The sequence below is a fragment of the Takifugu flavidus genome, chromosome 22 (assembly GCF_003711565.1).
Source record: "Takifugu flavidus isolate HTHZ2018 chromosome 22, ASM371156v2, whole genome shotgun sequence".
In the NCBI taxonomy this organism is placed as follows: Eukaryota; Metazoa; Chordata; class Actinopteri; order Tetraodontiformes; family Tetraodontidae; genus Takifugu; species Takifugu flavidus.
Genome location: NC_079541.1, coordinates 2,573,967 through 2,593,194, shown reverse-complemented (window position 1 = coordinate 2,593,194; position 19,228 = coordinate 2,573,967). Strand labels below are relative to the sequence as shown.

General features: G+C 50.3%; 1 protein-coding gene across 1 annotated transcript in view; it reads left to right on the top strand.

The window, feature by feature from the left end:
• The window catches only part of dock4b (dedicator of cytokinesis 4b), a 49,811-nt gene extending 33,016 nt beyond the window's left edge, over positions 1–16,795 (top strand). Inside the window, 25 exon segments of the mRNA XM_057022030.1 lie at positions 26–126; positions 206–264; positions 413–561; positions 645–730; positions 1,400–1,426; positions 1,694–1,789; positions 1,877–1,937; positions 2,380–2,473; positions 2,561–2,709; positions 3,230–3,316; positions 3,387–3,491; positions 3,688–3,829; positions 4,440–4,606; positions 5,191–5,277; positions 5,928–6,104; positions 8,157–8,240; positions 8,317–8,436; positions 8,523–8,644; positions 9,228–9,339; positions 9,853–9,934; positions 10,602–10,711; positions 11,231–11,303; positions 12,501–12,590; positions 13,194–13,258; positions 14,684–16,795. Of these exon segments, the coding sequence (XP_056878010.1) occupies positions 26–126; positions 206–264; positions 413–561; positions 645–730; positions 1,400–1,426; positions 1,694–1,789; positions 1,877–1,937; positions 2,380–2,473; positions 2,561–2,709; positions 3,230–3,316; positions 3,387–3,491; positions 3,688–3,829; positions 4,440–4,606; positions 5,191–5,277; positions 5,928–6,104; positions 8,157–8,240; positions 8,317–8,436; positions 8,523–8,644; positions 9,228–9,339; positions 9,853–9,934; positions 10,602–10,711; positions 11,231–11,303; positions 12,501–12,590; positions 13,194–13,258; positions 14,684–15,133 (2,895 nt within the window). The 3' untranslated portion in view covers positions 15,134–16,795.
• The last annotated feature ends 2,433 nt before the right edge of the window (positions 16,796–19,228 follow it).

Sequence of the window (19,228 nt, the reverse complement as noted above, 5' to 3'; positions counted from 1 at the left end):
ATAACCACAGCGCGTGTGCTTGCAGGTGTGGGACTCGTACTTCTACCTGTCCGTGATCTTCATCAACCAGCCCTGCCTCCAGCTGGAGTCCTTCTCCCCCTCCAAGAGGAAGAAGACGCTGGAAAAGTGGGTCTTTTTTCCCGGTTTCCCGCTCCGACGGGAGCGTTTAGCGCGGCGTCCGACTGGGATTTGTTTTCTCTCTCAGGTACGGAGACATGAGGGTGATGATGGGCTGCGAGATCTTCAGCATGTGGCAGAATCTAGGTAGGACACGCGGGACTGTGGCTGTAACCATGGCAACCGGAGGGTTCGCGCCACTCCGACGCGGTTTATTTTAGCGTCCGAGCTAATTTAGGCTCACTTTAAAGAGAAGCCCCGCCCCCCTCCCCTGACTGTGCTGTGGCTCCTGCAGGGGAGCACAAGCTGAACTTCATCCCGGCCATGATCGGCCCCTTCCTGGAGGTGACGCTGGTCCCTCAGCCCGACCTGAGGAACGTCATGATCCCCATCTTCCACGACATGATGGACTGGGAGCAGAGGCGCAGCGGCAACTTCAAACAGGTGCTTTTATTGTGACAGGATCAAATCACGTGGACCCCCCCCCCCCTCCCCACGGTGATGCTAACGTTGCCCCCCCACCCCAGGTGGAGGCCAAGCTGATCGACAAGCTGGACAGCCTGATGTCCGAGGGCAAAGGGGACGAGACGTACCGGGAGCTCTTCAACAGCATGTGAGTGGGGGGAGGCAGCAGATCCAGGGGGGTCCGGGGGTGTGAGGGGGCACCTGGGTTGTTAGCGTTGAGCATTAGCACAGTCTTTAGCACACATGTTAAAGGTAAGTGATGGCGTCGTCATCTCCACTGTCTTTGTTTCCTCGCTAATGCACCTGCATGCTGTGCTAACGCTAACATCTGTGTGTGTGTGTGTGCGTGTGTGTTTCCATTCTTTTTACATTCCACTTAACACAGATTTCCCTCCATCCTGGCTAGAATGACCAATTTTCCAGCAAGCACACGTATGCTACATATAATAGGTCTGATCTTGCTAACTGTATATTAGCGGTCTGATCATGCTAACTGTATCATAGCGGTCTGATCATGCTAACTGTATAATAGCAGTCTGATCATGCTAACTGTGCCTCTACAGGCTATCACTCACCTTTCCTCCATGTTTATGTGTCAGACATCAGAACAGCAACATCACATGACACATATATAAAGCTAGCCCCTCTTGTGCAGCATGATGAGGTTTATCTCTTCTTCAGCGAGTAATCTATTTTTTTTTAGTTCCTTCCTTCCTTTCCCGGCTCCTCTAACCCGGAGACTAACCTGTGTGTCCGTGTGCTGATATTAATCATATTAATATGAATTTATTCCGCCTATGCTTCCCGCCTGGAGTAGAATTCCTCTGTTTGGTCCGTACCCTAGGTAAGGCGCTCCTCCTCTTTGTTCTGTCTGTGTCGTCTGTGTCGGGGGGGGACGGCGGCAAAGGTCGATGTGGACGGGATCATTAGCAGTTAGCGTTTAGCCGCCAGCGTTTATGGAAGCGGCGACTCTGGCTTTGGCTTTGCTTGCTTCTCTAGCTTTATTTTGCCGTATACTCACCCTCCTCTGCTGTTTGGTGCCTTTTTTCCCGTCCTCCTCTCCTTTCCCTGACGTCTGTCCCTCTCGTCCCTCCTCCCCCCCCCCCCCCAGCCTGCTGAAGAAGATTGAGAGAGAGACGTGGAGGGAGAGCGGGATCTCTCTGATCGCCACCGTCACTCGCCTGATGGAGCGGCTGCTGGACTACAGGTGTGAGCAGATCCCCCCCCCCCCCCACACACACACACACACACACACGCCACCAATGATATTCACCATTTGTGATGTGGGCTTCAGGGACTGCATGAAGCTGGGAGAGGTGGACGGTAAAAAGATCGGCTGCACCGTCAGCTTACTGGTGAGTCTCAGTTCTTTCATATTTTATTTTATTTTATTTCATTTTATTTTATTTTATTTTATTTTATTTCATTTTATTTTATTTCATTTTTCATGAGGCAGCCCTGTTGCCCAACATGTGTTAGCTTAGCACAAGTGTCTAGCCCGGCTCATCCCACGGGCAACAAACATAGCGTAGCACAGACGCTGGAGCTCATTAATTAGCATGTTAGCGCTCATTGGGATATTTGGGAATTCCAAATTTCATTCAGGGCCACTGCTGATTGGTCACATGTTGTCATGTGACTCTCGAGGACGCAGCCTGGCCCTGTTTGATTGGCTGTGAGAGGTCTTGCTTTTCCTGCCCCACGGAGCGGTGGGAGGAGCCTATTATTGCCCAATAAAGGCTGATTATTGATAATTATACTTTATTTGAACGTTGACGTTAAGACCTTTTTTAACAGAACTTCTACAAGACGGAGCTCAACAAGGAGGAGATGTACATCCGTTACATCCACAAACTGTACGACCTGCACCTGAAGGCCCAGAACTACACAGGTACGAGACACGTGTTAAAACAAAGCCTTTGCTAGCCCTCTGCTAGCCTCTGCTAGCCCTCTGCTAACCCTTTGCTAACCCCCACAGAGGCTTCCTACACGCTGCTGCTGTACGACGAGCTGCTGGAGTGGTCCGACCGGCCGCTCAGGGAGTTCCTCAACTACCCCATGCAGAGCGAGTGGCAGAGGAAGGAGTATCTGCACCTCACCATCATCCAGAACTTCGACAGGGGGAAGGTGAGCCCCAAACCTTGGCCCCGCCCCCCCAAATTATCTCGCAGACTTCAGTTTTACTCCGACGGCAGCTCGAGGAACCGATGGCGCCTCCTCCCCGGGATGGCGAGAGTCGCTGACGGCTGTAATTAAAGCAGTTTTTTACCCCCCCCCCCCCGTATTATCCCTGCTAAATAACGACCGTTGGAGCTGAGACCCGGCGCGGCGCCACTCCCACAACTTAGCTCTGCTAATTCGACCTCTTCACGCACATGCCGATTAGAGCGAGTTTCCCGATGAAGCGGCCGGAGCTCCGCGGCGTCGTTAATACGACCCCCCCCTCGTTACTCATGCTCTGATTTTCCTCCACGTCCTCGAACGCCGCCATCTGCCAGCGCCGCCGCGAGGGGAGGAGGGATCTTCTGGTTTAATTAGCAGAAAGAGGAGGTGCGGCTCACCGCTGCCACCCAGTGGCGGCCTGGCGGCAGAGCGGCGACATTCCGGCGACATTCCGGCGGCGCTGATGACGTGTTTGTGTCCGCAGTGCTGGGAGAACGGCATCATCCTGTGCAGAGAGCTGGCCGACCAGTACGAGTCGTACTACGACTACCGGAACCTGAGCAAGATGAGGGTGGGTTGTTCAAAATAAGACTCGGTGGCGGCGGGAATCGATCTGACGTTGTTCTGTCCGATGTTTCCAGATGATGGAGGCGTCCCTTTACGATAAGATCATGGACCAGCAGAGACTAGAACCCGAGTTCTTCCGAGTGGGCTTCTACGGAAAGAAATTCCCTTTTTTCCTGCGGGTAAAGAACAGAGAGAATTAACTTTCCTTACGTAACCCTCCTTCAGTGAGGGTTGACATTCAGCTCGCCCCCCCTCCCCTCCCCAACCCGAGTGGGACGGGGTTGACAGACCAGGGTGCAGTTGCACGCTGCCGCCAGCAGATGTCAAGCTAACGCCGCGCTGTCCCCTCCCTCGCCGCCCTCTTCTCTCCCACAGAACAAGGAGTTTGTGTGCCGCGGCCACGACTACGAGCGGCTGGAAGCGTTCCAGCAGCGGATGCTCAACGAGTTCCCCCACGCCATCGCCATGCAGCACGTCAACCAGCCCGACCAGACCATCTACCAAGCCGACGCGCAGTGTATCCTTGGCAGGAGCGTGGCCACGTGCGGCGTCTTTATCAGCCCGTTCAGGCAGCGTCTCTGTCCGACCCACAGGTGACCGGGCCCCCTGTGGCCGTGGTCAACCACCGAGCCCCGCCCTCCACCTGGGTTTGGTCCATCCCATCGTCCCTCTGAGTGGCGGCCAAACATCCATCAGAGACGTGCCCCCCCCTCCCAGCTAAAATCGCTCCACACCAACCCGACTCCCCCACAGACTCAGGCACAATATGGCCCTTTTTAAATGATTTACATGAATGTATGGGGCAGCTAATGGCCTATATTCACCCTCTGATGTCATTTCCCCTCATTTGTCGTCTGAACTTGCGTTAGCCTGTTAGCAGCTAGCAGGATTAGTGTGGTTTGAACACCTTTCGGGGTCTGAATTTGCATGATTGAGAGTTTTTAGCGCAACATGTCAGCTATGAGCTGAAGCTAATGCAGGATGTGCCTCAAAGCCTTCGGATGCGTGCCCCCCCTCCACCTGCCACTCGCCGTGTTCTTTCCAGTCACTGCGTAAATGGATTTAGCGGCACGGTGCTTCCCCTTGTTGCGTTCCCCGTTGCTTCCCTTAACCGCTGGCGCGTGCAGACCTGCAGATCTACGCCGTGACGCCGATTCCAGAGAGCCAGGACGTGCTGCAGAGAGACGGCGTGCCCGACAACATCAAGAGCTTCTACAAGTTCAACCACATCTGGCGGTTCCGATATGACCGGCCCTTCCACAAGGGCACCAAAGACAAAGAGAACGAGTTCAAGGTCTGGTACTAAAGAAAGAGATGACCTGAATGTGTAGCACTGCGGCGGCCAGAATCTTAAAGAATCCTTTCAAAATAAAAGATTCTTCCCCGAGACCCTTATTTTGGTTCACCCTCTACTCTTCAGCTCTATCCTGATGCGTTCAGGTGCATTTCCTGACCGTAAAACTCAGGAAATCTCTAAAGGGCAGATTTTGTGTAGCGAGTCGGAAGACCCGTCATCCCGAAGACGCCGGATCGATCAGCGTCCTTGAGCGAGATGCTGGGTTCCGAAAAGAACCCTTTGTTAAATTAGCACGTGGGGGCCTCCATCATGGAGAAAGATGTCCTGAAGTTAGCATGTTAGCATTGGGAACAAAAGGGAGACGGGAGGTTGACCCAGAAGTCCAGAGGGGTCAAATGACTCACCTCCGGCACCGCTGTACCGCTAGCGTGACCTTTGACATATTGAGCAGTGAGCTAGCTGACAGGACAAAACCCGGAACGTGAGTGATGATCTGGGAAACAGCATCCGCCCTCCACCTGAATCCAGGCGTCACCGGACACGTTGGGGTTGGTTAAACTGTGGTCTGTCCTGTCCTGCAGAGCCTTTGGGTGGAGAGGACCACCCTGACGCTGGTCCAGAGTCTGCCGGGCATCTCCCGCTGGTTCGAGGTGGACAAGAGAGAGCTGGTGAGTCGGGCCTCCGGGTACCCGAGTATTGATCCAAGCCCTTGGATTGAACGGCGATAACGACCAACGTCTCGGGTTTGGGGCTATTGGACACATTTCTCACCACAGTCTTTAGGATCAATTTGTGTTCATCCTTGACTCACGATCACATTTGAGTCTCTTTCCCACAAATCCTCTCGAAAGCTTCGTCTCTCGGAGCTCCTCTCAGATCTCCGAGGAGGGGGAGGGTTTTAAATACCTTCTTCTTCAACGTCTGCAAAAGAAAAAGACGCATGAAACACCGACGGGCTGGAGTGCTTATTCTTGAGCTGCTAATGAAGGTGTGAAATTGCACATTGTGTGATTGGATGATGATAGCGTAGCATCCAGAGCTGGCGCAGCATTAAGGCGGCGTGACACACAGCCAGAAGAATAAACACAGGAAGGAGGGGAAGTTCAGCATCTGCTAACGTCAGGATGTAATTAGCTAAAATGGTGCGTTTGTGGGGAACAGTTAGCAGTTTGGGATGCGCAAGCAGCAATTTAAGCTAACGTCATGGCTCCAGTTCGGACGCAGGACATCGAATTGTTGATAGAGGCTAATTTTAGACCCCCCAAAAGTCGAACCCCTCTTTGAACTTGACCGTCGATGACTTCCCCCTCTCTCCCAGGTGGAGGTGAGCCCGCTGGAGAACGCCATCGAGGTGATCGAGAACAAGAACCTGCAGCTGCGCACGCTGATCACGCAGTGCCAGAGCCGGCAGATGCAGAACATCAACCCCCTCACCATGTGCCTCAACGGCGTCATCGACGCCGCCGTCAACGGAGGGCTGGCCCGCTACCAGGAGGTACGGGGAGATGGATGGATGGATGGATGGATGGTTGGGCGGAGAGCTGGAGCGTGAGGTTGAAGGCTTTTAGGGATGGAGGCAGGAATGGAGAGCGATGACTCCTGGATTACCTAATGATGCATGAAGGTGGATCGAGCGGCGAGATCTATGGCGCGGGAGGGGGGAGGGGCAGCCGAGCAGATGGATGGATGCGGGAGCCAGTGGCTGGAGGACTGATTGACTGATAAAGATGGATCGCTGCGGAGGGCGGAGTTATGGGGGGGGGAGGGGGAGTGGATGGATGGAGGGAAAAGCTGAGCTGGATGGGTCATAATGGCCCGATGAACGAGACAGGTGTGTTTATGCATGTCGTTATTAAAGCGGAGTGTGTGTGTGTGTGTGTGTGTGTGTGTGTGTGTGTGTGTGGTGGGGGGCGGCGAATACCTCCGGTTTGATCCCGCCGCAGACACCCACGGCGTGGGGTCGGAGCGCGGCCGTTTGCGGAGCCGACGGAGCGTTCCGAGAAAATGAAAAGCCCGTTTCACGCGTCGCATAGCAACCGCGCCGCCTCCGGGGTTGAACGCACGCGCTCGGGGGCTCACGGGCCTGCGGGATGATTCCCGCGTCCCGAGCGTTCCTGCTTGACTTTTCCCCACGAGTTTCCCGGGACACGGAAGCGCCCGGAACGCGAACACGCGCCTTTTCATCCTCCGAGGTTATTGTCATTTTTAGTATTCAGATTCATTGCTGCAGTTTGAGCCGCGGCCCTGCGGGGGGCGGCGGTGAGGGGGGGGTGTTGTCTGATTTACTTCCCCTCCCCTCAGCGTTCCGTCTCTAATTGGACTTTTCTCGTGATTAACTGAGCGGCGCCGCGGCGAGGCCTCGCTCCCTGCAGCCCGACAAAGGATTTCCATCATCTGTTGAGCATTATTGATTGTTTCTGCCGTCTCTTTTCTTTTTGAACAGGGGTGTGTGTGTGTGTGTGTGTGTGTGTGTGTGGGGGGGGGGGGGGTCAGAATCCGCCGCCGCTCCTCAGGCACAATAATCATGTTTATACAATAAAGTCCTGCTCATTTCCTCAATGTTCCGAGCTGGTTCATGTGGTCTATCTTGATAAAGATAGCTTTCATATAATCTGGATTATTATTCCTCGGTGGGGTGTAGGTGGGCGATTTTCCACCAATATCGGACGTCCCCCCATCCCCCCATCCCCCCCCCGCCGCTGTGGCTCTTATCTGTCTGGATCGGTCTCTTTGGAGATAAACACGTGTGTCCTTGACAGCAGAACCGTGCTGATCGTTTCTGTGAAACCCGCATTTTCGTCGTCGCTTTCAACCTGTCTCGTTTTTGTCTGTACCCCCCCCCCACCACCACCACCACCACCGCCCCCCCCCCCCCACACACACACACACACCCCCGTGGCAGATTTGAAAGGATTGCGTAGCCGCTCCTCGCTAAAGGATTTGCGGTAATCACGAGTGGCGACGGTGCTGTAAACAGCCATGAGCCGGCGTTTTAACGTATGGATTCTTTAGATCTGCGGACTGGTAGTTGGTGAAGATAATGTTGGAAAGTGGGAATGTTGCTACGTAGCTGAGTTACGTTGCTACGTGTGAAGTGATGACTTCCTGCGTTAGCATTAGGTGTGCCAACGTGGGCGCTAATAGAGTTGCTAAAAAGGCTACACAGGCCTAAAGATGAGCAAACAGGGAAAAATGACTTAATCGGACTTTTACTGTTTTTTACTGGACTTTTACTGGTTCGACCAATCGGGGGTCTGCTCTGTGGCGCTACATCGAGGCCGAAATAAAACTGGAACATCCACATTTGGATCCGCTGATAGCTGGAAGTGATCAGATCGTAAAAATCTGATCCGATTTCCATGTTTCGGTCCATTTATCGGATTTTTACCGACATACGTGCGAACATCTGGTCTTGTCTGGTTCAACATGGCGACTGTTGTTATCTGCTAAACCGGATCACACGATGCTGTTTCCATGATCAGCTGACTGTTCGTATCGGAAAAGGATGGAATTTTTAATCGTGGGTTGACCCTCGCTGTCCACGCAGGCCTTTTTCGTGAAGGATTACATCATGAATCACCCCGAGGACGCCGAGAAGATCGGGCGGCTCAGAGAGCTCATGTTTGAACAGGTCGGTGGCGAAGAGCAAACGAGGGTGAAAAAACATCGTCGCCTCGCGGAAAGCTGATTGTTTTTTTCCCACGCAGGCTCACATCCTGGAGTACGGCCTCGCCGTGCACGAGAAGTTCGTCCCCCAGGACATGAGACCTCTCCACAAGAAGCTGGTGGACCAGTTTCATCTGATGAAGACCAGTCTGGGCATCCAGGTCGGGGGTTTAGAGCCCTAATCTGCTCTGATGTGGCGCTAGCGTCAGAGGTGTTTAACCATGTCCACTTCCCTCCAACTCTCCAGGAGTTCCCCGGCTACGTGCGCGCAAGTCCGGTGCACTTCACTAACGGGAGCCCGCGGACCTGCCGGAACTCCGTGCCGAGCATCATCAGCCCTGACGGCGGTCGGGGGGTTACGAGACGGAGGTGACGGCGCCTTCTCGTCCTTTCTTCTTATCGTACCAGACGTTGGAAGCTTTCCGACTCACCTTCCATCACCCTTCACTGCCGTTATCCGTCTTCATCTAACTGTTTTTATTATTCCTGTCGGCCCCGAACTCGCCACGTCTCCGTGTGGGGCGGGTGTGTGTTTGCGTGCGTGTGTTTTGACGTGTTCACTGACCCCGCCGCTCCGTCTACCCGCGACATTCTCTCCTCCGGCCGCTCGGTCCCGCGGGGCCGCAGAGCGAGACAGGAAAACCACATCAGCTCCGTCTCCCTGACATTTTTAGTTTTTTAGGGGTTTTTTTTCAGTACAAAACAGATTTCTAAAACATTCCCGCCTGTTCGGCACCACCACCTTTCTTTTATAGTTTATTCCCGCTGGCCGGTGGCGCCGTGATTGCCTCCATTATCTTATAATCTGACATTTTCTCTTTGTCTTTTTTCAATCTGCGCCTGGCCGTTGGGGACGCTTTTTCTCGGTGAGTCTGACCTCTGTACATTGCTCTAAAGTCGAGCCGCGACCTGGAAGCCTCAGCTGGCGTCTCTCTCCTCTCAGGCCACTCAGCTACCCCGCCGTCAACCGCTACTCCTCGTCCTCGTTGTCCTCCCAGGCCTCCAACGAAGTCAGCAACATCACGGGCCAGTCGGAGAGCTCGGACGAAGTCTTCAACATGCAGGTAGCGTCGCTACCGTCCTCGTGGGTTTTTCCGCCTCCTCCAGTATTTTAGCTTTTATCCTCACTTTGAAGTCACAATGAGACACTTACGTGCGAAAAGTAGCATTGGTGCAGTCGTGCCCGTCCTGGAATGTTGCTAAATATGGCTGCTATTTATTTCTCTTTTCCATTTCCCTGTTGAAGTAATACTTCATGACCTAGATGATAAGACGGACACACTCGTTCGGTTTCTGTTGGCTCCAAAAAAACAAGAAAATATCGAGGGCAGCCATTTAGCTTGTCCTCACTGTGTGGTTTCTAGGCAACAGACTCCGGTGATTTCACTCCTATTGGCCAAGAATGTAAAAAACCTGTTCAGAAACCATAACATGTTTTTTCCCATATATTTTTTAATAAAACAGAAGATATGAATCATTCATGGTTGTTACCTTTAGACAGCCATCACCATTGTTTTCAAGCTAGCTACCTTTGCTACATTTCTCGTCCATTAACAAGCTCTACGTCCTTCCTGCAGCCAAGTCCATCTACCTCGAGCCTCAGCTCCAACCATTCTGCCTCACCCAATGTCACCAGCTCAGCCCCCTCCAGCGCCAGAGGTGAGACTCTTCACCCCTTTTTCCAACTCGCTGCTCTTTCACTTCAGAGCGACTCGTGTGGAGGAAAGTGCCAAAAAGTGAACCAACCTGTAAGGGCGCCGTGTTCTTAGCCCACCAGGAGTGTCTAGTCTGGAGGGGTCAGCAAGGGTTGATGGGTATTAAGTCGAAACAATGAGGCAGAGGGAGAAATAGAATATTAAATGAGCTCCCATGAAAAATTGAACAGGCTGAGCTGTGAAGACTTAACTCCCCTTGAAAGAAAATGAAAGTAATATTTGTTTTTCCCTCCATGGCTTCCTCTTCTTCAACTAAAGACCACCCTCTGCTAACTGTGAACATCTCTCGCCCCCTCCTGTCGCACGGCCTGATCCATATCGTTAAGTGGAGGAATATATGACGACGTTTATGTAGGCGCGTACGGTTCCCTTTGGCAAACTGCTGGCAGCAGGTGGCGCCCTAATAAAAGTGCCCTCTGTCCATCCATAAAGCCTGGAGAGAATTATTAGCAGCTGTGCTAGATGGGAGCCAAGGAAGGCTTTCCTTTTCTTCACAATGGAAGAGTTTATTTTTGACCTCGTTCTTTGTTTACCTGTACATGTTGTGGTATCTCTAGTTGTGGGTAAAAGCTCAACATTTCTCGCTAACATCTCATGTTGCTGGTGTCCAGGGTCGCCCCAGATGGCAGAGAAACACAAACATTCCAGGGAAAATGCCTGCCTGTCTCCACGAGAGAGGCCGGTCAGCGCTATCTTCCCCAACGCCCTGGACCCCTCACAGGTGAGCACACCTGAAGCATTAGCAGCACAAATGCTAACACTGTGTCCAATTGAGGAGAGCTCCTTCAACTCCTTCGACAAGCTAACATTAACAAGGAGCTGACTACGAACTATTGAACTTAGACGTTTAGGCCTGTCTCATTTTCTCCTCGGAAAAAAAAAACTTCCTTGACAAGCAGCTAAAATCTATGCGGCGGGACCAGCGTGACATCCCAGTTTGCTCCCTAGCCCAAGGTCAGCAATTAGCTCAGTCGCGCGCTCCATCCTCGACGACAGAGCTGCCACGTCGGAAAAAATAACCTTTCATGACGTACAGTCGGGCGCACCTGACGAAGAACAATTCCCAGCCTGACAACAATCAAGGATAATTACCGCTGCTAATGGGCTATTGATTATCGGAAACATTCGCCAGGCGTGTCGTTTACTTTCAGGTTTCTTTCTCTTCTGCCTCTCTTCCCTCCACACTTCCGCAGGTTTTATTCCCAAATTTAAAGTTGTTATTGGCTCTTTCTGTTCGCAGCGAGCTCCTCCGCATCAGATAGGCGACGCCACTTTACCCAGGAGTGACCCCAACCTCTCAGCGCCCGACAAAGGTAAGATATTCCGGCTCTTTCCATCCTACCAGGTCCCCGAATGCTCGCCTGTATGCCTGGAAGAGAAACAACTGCGTGGAATTCCCCTTTAAACTTTTACTTCCCACAAATTCAAACATTTTCTTGAGTATTCTTTTAATATCGCTTTGTTTCTCGTGCTATTTAAAGGGGCATTTATTCTTTCAGTGTGTGTCAATCAAGGGTAATTCCTCCAAAAGTGAAGTCTCTACAATAACGACAGCATCCATTTTCTATGTGTGTTTCTGGGTTGATGAAGCAACATGGGGCAGCTGAACACACACACACACACACGCGCGCACACACACACACACACACACTTTTTGGCCCCCCACCACAGATGAGAGTTTCATCTTCTCTCATCCTGAGCAAGTGGTAATAAGGAAGGTGCTGCTCCCACGACGCCGACAGACGTGTCGAAATTCAATGAGAAAAAAAAAACGTGAGGAGGGAAACGGATGCGACGCCTTTGAATATGATCTGTTAAGAACGCAGCCGAAGGTAGATGAGCTGGTGCAATATGGCGACGTGACAAAAGGTGGGAAAAGGCGGCGAGATTCGCGCGCGATGTGTGATGGCGTTGCCGCGTCTCCGATGTTTAAACGCAAAAATCCAAATTTAAAGTTGTTTCGGCTCCCGAGCGGAACGAACGTCAAGTTTTGAAATTCAACAGATTCTAAAATATTTATCCGCGCGTCAGGAAAAGGGCGGTGTTGCTTCGGCTTTTCCGCATTTCTTCCCAACAAAAACAAGGATAAAAGTTAAAACGTCCACTTGAAAGCTCAAACCGTTCAATGATGAAATGCGATGTAATTTCTGTCGGCACGGAGCAACAAAACACCGTCAAACAAACGCAATTAAATGACCTCGTTGCATCTGATTTTAAAGTGCGCACCCCTACGACGGTTTTAGCTAAAACAGTGCTAACAAAGCACGACTAAAAATAAATGACACCACCGAGTATCGCTTTCTGATCAGCCACTTAAACCCGCCGCCACCTGAATCCACTTCAAATATCGCTTTCATCACCTTAGTTCAAAGCGAAAAACAACAAGAAAGAGCTTCTAAATTTAACATTTCCTTTCAAATGGTTCTTCAGAAAAGCACAAAGATGCCATTCTGCCTGTCAGGAAGACTTATTCTGTCCTCACGGTGTGTTTGAAATGTTCTCCATATCAGTGAGACCCACCCCCAGTAGCTGGAGCCTCGACAGCGACTCCGTGGGCAGAACGCTCTGCCCTCCTGTCCCTCCCAGGCCACCGTACTCAGGTAAAGCGTCACGTCAGGACGAACTCCCCGACGGCCGATGCAACTAATTTTCCTCTCTTTTGACACCTGGAGCTTTCTCCAACTCCTCCCTCTGCTTCTTCTCCCCACTGAGCTCCTCCAGATGTTCCTCTAATCTAACGTCTTTCCGCTGCGTTGCTACACGTTAGCATTATTCACTTCCTTCCTTCATTTTCACCTCATAAAAACATGTTTAGGTGTTTTTGAAACAACAAATAATGCGTTTATTCATGTAAAAACCTTACTTTTACTGATGCCCCGGCCATATTTGGACACATTCCCTGGATTTCTGATCTACCGCCCAGCAGATGGATCTCCCCACGTACACACACGCTCACGCCCGCCGTGCCTTTTTCAGCCCTTATTGCATAAAGCAGCAGCAGCTGTTAGATGTAGAAACAGCTGAAGGCGGCCTCGAGGACCTGCAGAACATCGGCGCTTATTTGACTCACTGATGCTTCCAGCCTCTGGCCCCTCAGCGCCGCCATGACTCACGCTGTGTCATCGAACGGGAGAGAAAACGGTGGCCTCGTTTGAATTGGCCCTTTTTTCTAACACCCCCCCTCCCCCTCTTATCCCTGTCAGCAGGCTCTTCGGCTAAAAGCATCAGGCCACAGTCCCCCGTCTCCACATCCAGATCTCCCCAAAAGGTGGGTTCTGCTTTCCGTCTTCTCAGGGTTTCTCGGAGCATTATGTTGCCCCTTTTCCTTCCAGCCAACCTCAGTCTTCGACAGCCTCAGGGGGGGCCTTTATCCTACACAGCTAGTGTCTTACCGGCCTGCTCCAGGGTCTTTATCCTTCTCTGTGTCAAGCCAAGGTCTCGGAGCTTAGCATTACTGCTCACTGAAGCTGCTAACTGCTCCACTGCTGCTGATTTTGTACTTTTTATGTCTCGTCGGTCCCAACAAGGACTTAAAAAGTAACTGCCGGAGGGCGTCTGTTAAAGCGACGGTCGGATCGACTTTAGTTGAGAAATAATTGCTGGTTGTATAAATTAAGACATGCTATATGTCATGAAAACACATTATTGTAAGTCAGAAATTATGTTAAATTCACTCACATGTAAATTAATTAGTATTTCATTGCTTTTGATCGGAGGACAAATTCAATTAATGCTCAGTTTTGTCGTGAAGCGAGCGTCTGACCTTGATTGTTTACGTGTTTGCCTACAGTCAAACGGATTACTCTCAGGTTCTCTCCGAGCTCTCGTTTGTTCTTAATGAGCCTGTTTAATAGCAGCCGGCAGAAGCGAGAGAAGTACGTAGAAGGTTAGCTGAGCAGAGTGAGCCTAATTAGGCTAAAAAGTTCTTTTCAAAGTCTAAAAGTGTTCCTCGCTGTTATCTCTTTGTGTGATGCTGCTAGCCTTCTGGCAACTACGGTATCTTTTTACGTGTGGTAGCTACAGGAGTTTTTGCATGTCAGTGAGGCTCCCTATGTGGGGGGGAAGAGAATGTCTCTGGAAACCAAAGTGTGATTGACAGCTTGGCGTTGGGCACGTTCTGTCAATCACGTCCCTGGCATGTGTGTGCGGTCGGGTGTGTGCACGCTTTGTCTTGCTTGTGTGGCCCTGCAGCAAAGGAACCCTGGAGCTGCCCATCACGGTGCAGCCGAGCGCTGACGGTACGTGGACCTCCTGCAGGCCTCCGTTATCGGACACTAGCGCAGCAAACGCGCATCAGCCAGGCAGTGGAGAAAAGAGCTCATTACTAGGCTGTAAATGCTAGGACAGGAGTGAATGTGATGTGAACAGGTGGCATCCAGAGACAGAAAGGTTTAAACTGCCCCAATCCCCCGTGCCGTGTGCCCTCTGTAGCAAGAAGGATACGACCTCCCTGATCAATTCCCCACCCCATCAGATGCAATTAAGCCTCTGGAGGTATAATTGCTTTGAGAAACATTTTGTTGGGCAATTGGATTTTCGAGAAGGATGTGGCGATATTGTGATGTGCCCTATAGAGCAGAAAAACTTGGCCCACTCGATCTGTTCTCCGACTCGGCAGCTCCGAGGCAGGAGGCGCTACATACTCCGACACCTTTGCTCAGATCTTACTTCATGTCCTTCTCTCTTTCCCCAGACCACAGTGCCGCCTTTCACCCCTTCGCCTACTGAGTGCCAGTCCACCAGCCTGGTCTCTAACTCCCCCGTCCTCTCTGGCAGCTACAGCAGTGGCATCTCCTCCCTCAGCCGCTGCAGCGTGTCGGAGGCCTCAGGGACCGAGCTGCCTGCCGGGGACCACCTGTCCCACCTGCCGCCCTCCACCCTGCCCAACTCCATTTCCAGCAGTTCGGATGAGCCCATCCGCAGGGAGAACAAGACCCCACCACCCTACAGTGTCTATGAGAGGAACAACCCCCGCAGGCCGGTGCCACTGCCCCACAGCCTCTCCATTCCCCCGCAGACGGACCCCCCGGCCCTGCCGCCCAAACCCCACCAGCTGCGCACTAGCAGCATGAAGCTGGAGGGGACCTCGGACCCTCGTGTCCCCAGACCGAGGCCTCTGCCCAGGAAAGTGTCCCAGCTATAGGTGCTGGTTCAGGTCCACATCTGGAGCTTGGAGAAACACTGGCGTATTTTGCACTTTTTTACTGGGCACTCCCCTTTTCTTTTTTGCATTCCTGAACTCTTCTTCAATAAAAGACTTGATGAACAGGCAGTCAAAAAGCAGTACAAAACTGAAACAAAGGTTTCTTTTTGTATCCTCGAGAGGGCATTGCATCAATCTGGACTTAGCCATTCCGCACTTTTAGATCAAGTACAGTAGTTTGGTCACAGCACAGTTTAGGAAACTTTTATAGCTGTAACACCTGGAATATACATCTGTATATCGGCATAGATGAGATTTTTCTTGGTCGTGAGTCTTGCACTTTTTTAACATCTTTGTATTTGTGTACCTAGCGGCTGAAAAGGTGCTAGCGGCTTAAAGTATGCATTTCGCCCAAGTGCGGAAGACATATTCGTGAGTGGTGGCATAAAATAAAACACCAATCAGCTGAAAAAAGTTCAGTTAAAGTGATTCTTTGTGCTGCAGTAAACAGTAAACAAACGGTAACTTTTAGCAAAAAAACATTTTGTTGCAATCCCTCCACTTGTATTCTTGCACCAGCTACTAAAATCGTAGCAACTGAAACTGGCAATATCGAAACAAATGCAGTCCATTTCACCCAATCGTACTATTTTTTTAAACATATTTCCTTCAACTTTTTTGCGCCAGTGTTTCGGTTCAGTGCACAAAGGAGCAACGATGCATGAAAAAAGTAAATAAAATGCACAAAAATAGCTACGTAAAATAAGTGGCGAAATCAATACGTTTGTCTATATTTTAAATGATTTTTTTTTCTGTACGAGCACTGGATTTTATTTATTTCTTCACTTATTACTGATTTTGGCACTTTTCTCAATTCTTACTCAGATGATTGGAACGCTCCCCGTCCCTCCCGCATGATAGATCTTTGTGCCAAAGGAAAGTGTGCAATGTGCTCTAAAGAACCTGGTTTTTTTTTTTTTTCAAGTGATATTTTGTAATTTATCTGTCTGAAGTTGAGATCTACTGATGAAATAACCAGAAACAAGCACAACCATAACCATGACCGGGACTGTTTATCGCCACCTCTAGGTGGAATGAAGGAATTGGAATCAGAACAGGAGGACTGACATCTTTTCAAAGTAACTTCTGTACAGATCTGATCGGCGTTACGAGAGAGTTGGCTGCACCGTAACAACAAATGTTTGTTTCAGCGGCGCGTTTTACGGCAGAGCTCCATATTGTTTTGTAGAAAACCAGAAAACGAATTGCCTAAAATAATTAATTTTTGCGTGGGGAATATTAGGTTTAGTATTGTTTGTATGTCAGATTTTTGTATGTTTAATTTACTTTTGGATTAGTTGTGAATTTCCCAGATGAAATATTCACAATAATCAGTACTTAAGAGCCTGTAAATGGTCAGAGATTAATGTAAGTATGCCAAATATGATGTTTGTGTACTACAATTCCTGTACAGACTGTGTTTTTAACAAAATGTAGCTATAACGATTTACAGCTTTGAATGTAATGTTGAAGCAGCAAATGATTATTATTATTATAAATGTCGAATCTTTTATGGTTTTGTGATTGTAGAAGAATTTACGGTCATGCTAAATGACATTTAACACATTTACAAGTTCAATAAAGTGGCATATGGAAAAAGTGGATTGATTTTTAAATTCATTTAGGATTTTTAGATATTTAATCGCTATATTTTAAATATGTATTTAATAGATATTGTACATAATCCTAGATATTCGGAAACCCTCGTGGGCTTTTTATTTTGTTGTTTTACAGACGGCGCTTAAACGCCACGTCGCGCGCGCCGGCCTGTGATTGGCTGACGGGCGCACTTTACCTGTCATCGCTTGTCGTCGCTGTCGGTGGTTCGCTGTAATTTGACTTCAATTACCTCGTCATGAACGGATCGAGCCGCGCCTCCCCCCGCTCCCCCACTCTTCTCCCGCTCCGGGGAGGGTTGCTGTCAGTTCCCCGCGGCCTTGTCACTGTAGCCCGCCCACGACTGCGACAAGAACCCGCTATCTGCTGGCGCGGTGGAGGCGCGCAATGATGACGTCACCGACGTCGAAGGCGCGTTTGTGGGCACAGGGCGAACCACCACATCTGGCAGCCAGAGAGCCGTAATATCCTGTAAATATAGCAAACCTGAAGTTTTCAGCACATTCTGACAAATGCGACATTTAGCGCAGCATTATTTAGCGGAACAGTTTTACCCTTTTACAGGAGACTCTCCTCTTTACCGCCTCCCATGGGTGATGCCATGTAATCATCATGGGGAAATGCAGCGCAAAGGTATTAATTTTAAGTGGCCTGGGGTGGTTTTTAGAGAACACACAGCCGCGGAGAAGCTCCGCGTGTTTGTGTCGCTCTGCAAATCTCTCCGGGGAAAAGGGGGAAGCTGGAGCAGCTCTGCGGGGAGCAAATACCTCCTATCTCTGAGAAGTTTTCAAAGAGGAAGCTGCAGAGGAGAGATGGCGTCTCATCTCTGCTACACTCTGGAGTTAATCTGCTCGGCTGCCTTCTGCAGTCTCACCTGGCGCCCCCCGGCCCCGCCAGGGTGTTTTTAATGACGCGGCGGGTGAAGTTGGGCCTCAGAGGAGCGGCGAGGTGAATGATGACTGCATGTGAATGATATCGCATGTAAACAGGCACGTTTTTTATTTTCATTTTTTTTTATGAAGGAATGTAAACGATTGAAGATGTATTTGGTTCAAAATAGACAATTTAGCCGTTGTGTACCAGCCAGTTGGTGGTAGGAGCAACGCTACTTTGAAAAAGCTAATATGTAGCCCGCTTCAGGGTCCTTAGAGACATCAAAAGCAACATTTAAAGCTCAAAATGGCGTCACCGGGACACCTTACATGGCTATAAAATTCCCTGTTCCCTGTTGTTTGACAAATCGAGACATAGACCTGGGCTAACGTAACGAGAGTTGGCGAAGCAAGTCCGCCTCGCCTCATCCTCTATGAGTTTGTTGCTTTGTTGGATTAAATGTTTGGCTCCTTGTGGGCGATGGCCTCGCATCCACTCGACTAGCTCGGCGCCCTTCTTGTTTCTCCTACACACATCAATAAACAAAAGGTCAGGTGAGATGCTGCAGCTATTCTGTCGCTAGTGAAAAGAAGAACACGGCCCGGGGTTGCAAGAGAGGCTAAGGAGGATGGGAGATGGATGGATCTTCACCGAAGCTGCCAGTATACTCCAATAAAACAACCATAAATCACCCAATGAATCAAACGTGCACATATTGAAGGAAGAACGTATGCTGAGTCACGCTAACCAGCCTTATCAACGTTCTTGGCAGCTTCTTTATGGACTCCTAAGCTAGCAAACACACGTGTACATCATGTAGCTGTGGACCCTGATCTACAAAGGCTAAATCTTCTGGACCATGAGGAGACTTTCTGATTCCAGGAGCAATGACGGCTAGCTGTTAGCTCAAGGAAGCGCAACTTTCAGCGTTTTGAAGGGAGCTCTCGTGGCGGAGTGTAAACCAGGATGGCGATGAGTTCCCGCTTGAACGAGCGCGGTTTGATTCCTCCAGGAGAACGACTTTACCGGGCTATTACTGCGTCGGCTAGGAAGCAAGGAATTGTTCTTTTGTGCTGCCAGCGCGGCTCTGCGGGGGTTTCTCACGTCTCTTCCCATTGATTTTTCTGGTCATGTCATCAAATTGCATGTGGCTCGAACGCAACTTCTGCTCCCTGATGTGTTCCTCTCCTGTATTAACTTCCTCTTTTGATGGGGGGACTAAATAGATGATGGGGAGGGAAGGCCGGGGCCGTGCGGGGAAGTGGATTACAGCTGTTGTGTCTCTCATTCAGGACATGATGAATGCTAATGCTAGCCTGGCTTTTGTTCTCGTGGATAGACGGCAGGAGCCGCATGTTGCCTCCGACGACTTAAATACTCTCCGCCTTCACGGCTTTAAGGGAAAAAAGAACCTGAAGAAGAGGGAAGATGTGGCCCAGTTCTAAAATGAGATGCTAGTTAGCCTTTCTTAAGCTTGTAGTTGCTGATAGTAATACAAAACTTTGGACCGTAAAGGAGTCTCGCGAAGACAATTCGACCCAAAAC